General features: G+C 65.4%; 1 protein-coding gene across 1 annotated transcript; it reads right to left on the reverse strand.

Moving 5' to 3' along the window:
- Positions 1-443: 443 nt before the first annotated feature.
- LOC141042202 (uncharacterized) lies at positions 444-866 on the reverse strand. The gene has a single exon (XM_073509722.1). The coding sequence runs from the start codon at positions 864-866 to the stop codon at positions 444-446; it is 423 nt and encodes a 140-aa protein (XP_073365823.1).
- Between the last annotated feature and the right edge of the window lie 285 nt (positions 867-1,151).

Raw genomic sequence — 1,151 nt, forward strand, 5'->3', positions numbered from 1 at the left:
ACAAAAAACTTAAATAAAATGCCTTAAAAAGTAAATAAATGCATTTAAAAAAACTTAAAACATATATAAAGGTCACGGCCACAAAACGGCCCAGTTTCACGCCGCACTTAAGCGGCCCAGTTCCATAATTAACATAAAAAAATAAAAAACGCCGCCGCGCGCTCCAGCCGCACCCGTCGATGCCATGGCCCTCGCCGTCTTCAGTGGCCGCCGGTGTCGTCGTCGTCGTGTGTGAGCATGGAGTCCTCCATGACACGCGCCATGAGGCGGGCCTCCTCCGCCGCTGTCATGCGAGGAGGTGGAGGTGGTGACGGAGACGGGGAAGGGGACGGCGTGGGCGTGAGTTCGCGCACCCGCGTACGCCCGCACACCTCTCGACGTGGCCGCCGCGGCCCCGACACCGTGCCGGCGAAGTAGGACGCGCGGCGCGTGTCGTGCTCGTCCTAGAGCCATGTGTCCCAGAGCACGGAGTCGGGGGCGTACCTGTCGTCGTAGTACAGGTCATCGGGGAGGAGGCGGCGGCGGCGCGCGATCTCATCGCGCCGGGCACGGCCGCTCGCCGGCACCGGCGGGATGGGGACCCGGTCCACGGAGAGGTGCCAGTTGTTGGGGAGGTGCACGTCGCTCCACGGGACCGGCGACCTCGTCTCCCAGTACCGCCAGCACACATCCACGGCCAGGTACCACCGGTCGCGCTCGCCGGCGGCCCTAGGAGCGATAGTGAAGGGGGCAGGCGCGGGGGCTCGAATGGTGGAGCGCGACGGTGATGCGGGCTCCTCCTTCTTGACGGAGCCGCGGCGGCGTCCCGAGGAGGAGCCGGCCTCGCAGTCGTGCTTCCCCTTGCGGCCGTAGTTCCAAAGGCCCATGGCTGCGGCCGACCGGCGAGGTCGACGACGGGGAGCGAGTAGGGTTTCGAGGGTGTCGGGTTTCGAGGGGGCAGAGAAGGGCCGGAGTGGGAACTGTGGACGACGACCGGCCCACGGCTTCCCATTTAAGAAGGACGGCAACCCTTCGCTGTGCGGATGACAGGTGGGGCCACCCGCCCGTGCGCATTTATGTTGGCGGGTGGGAGGTAGGTGGCCGCCTGCCACGCGGCCCCGACGCGGACGTTCGAAGCATCTGTTTGCTGTCCGCCGCGACCCAAACCCGGC

This window comes from Aegilops tauschii, chromosome 3, assembly GCF_002575655.3.
Source record: "Aegilops tauschii subsp. strangulata cultivar AL8/78 chromosome 3, Aet v6.0, whole genome shotgun sequence".
In the NCBI taxonomy this organism is placed as follows: Eukaryota; Viridiplantae; Streptophyta; class Magnoliopsida; order Poales; family Poaceae; genus Aegilops; species Aegilops tauschii.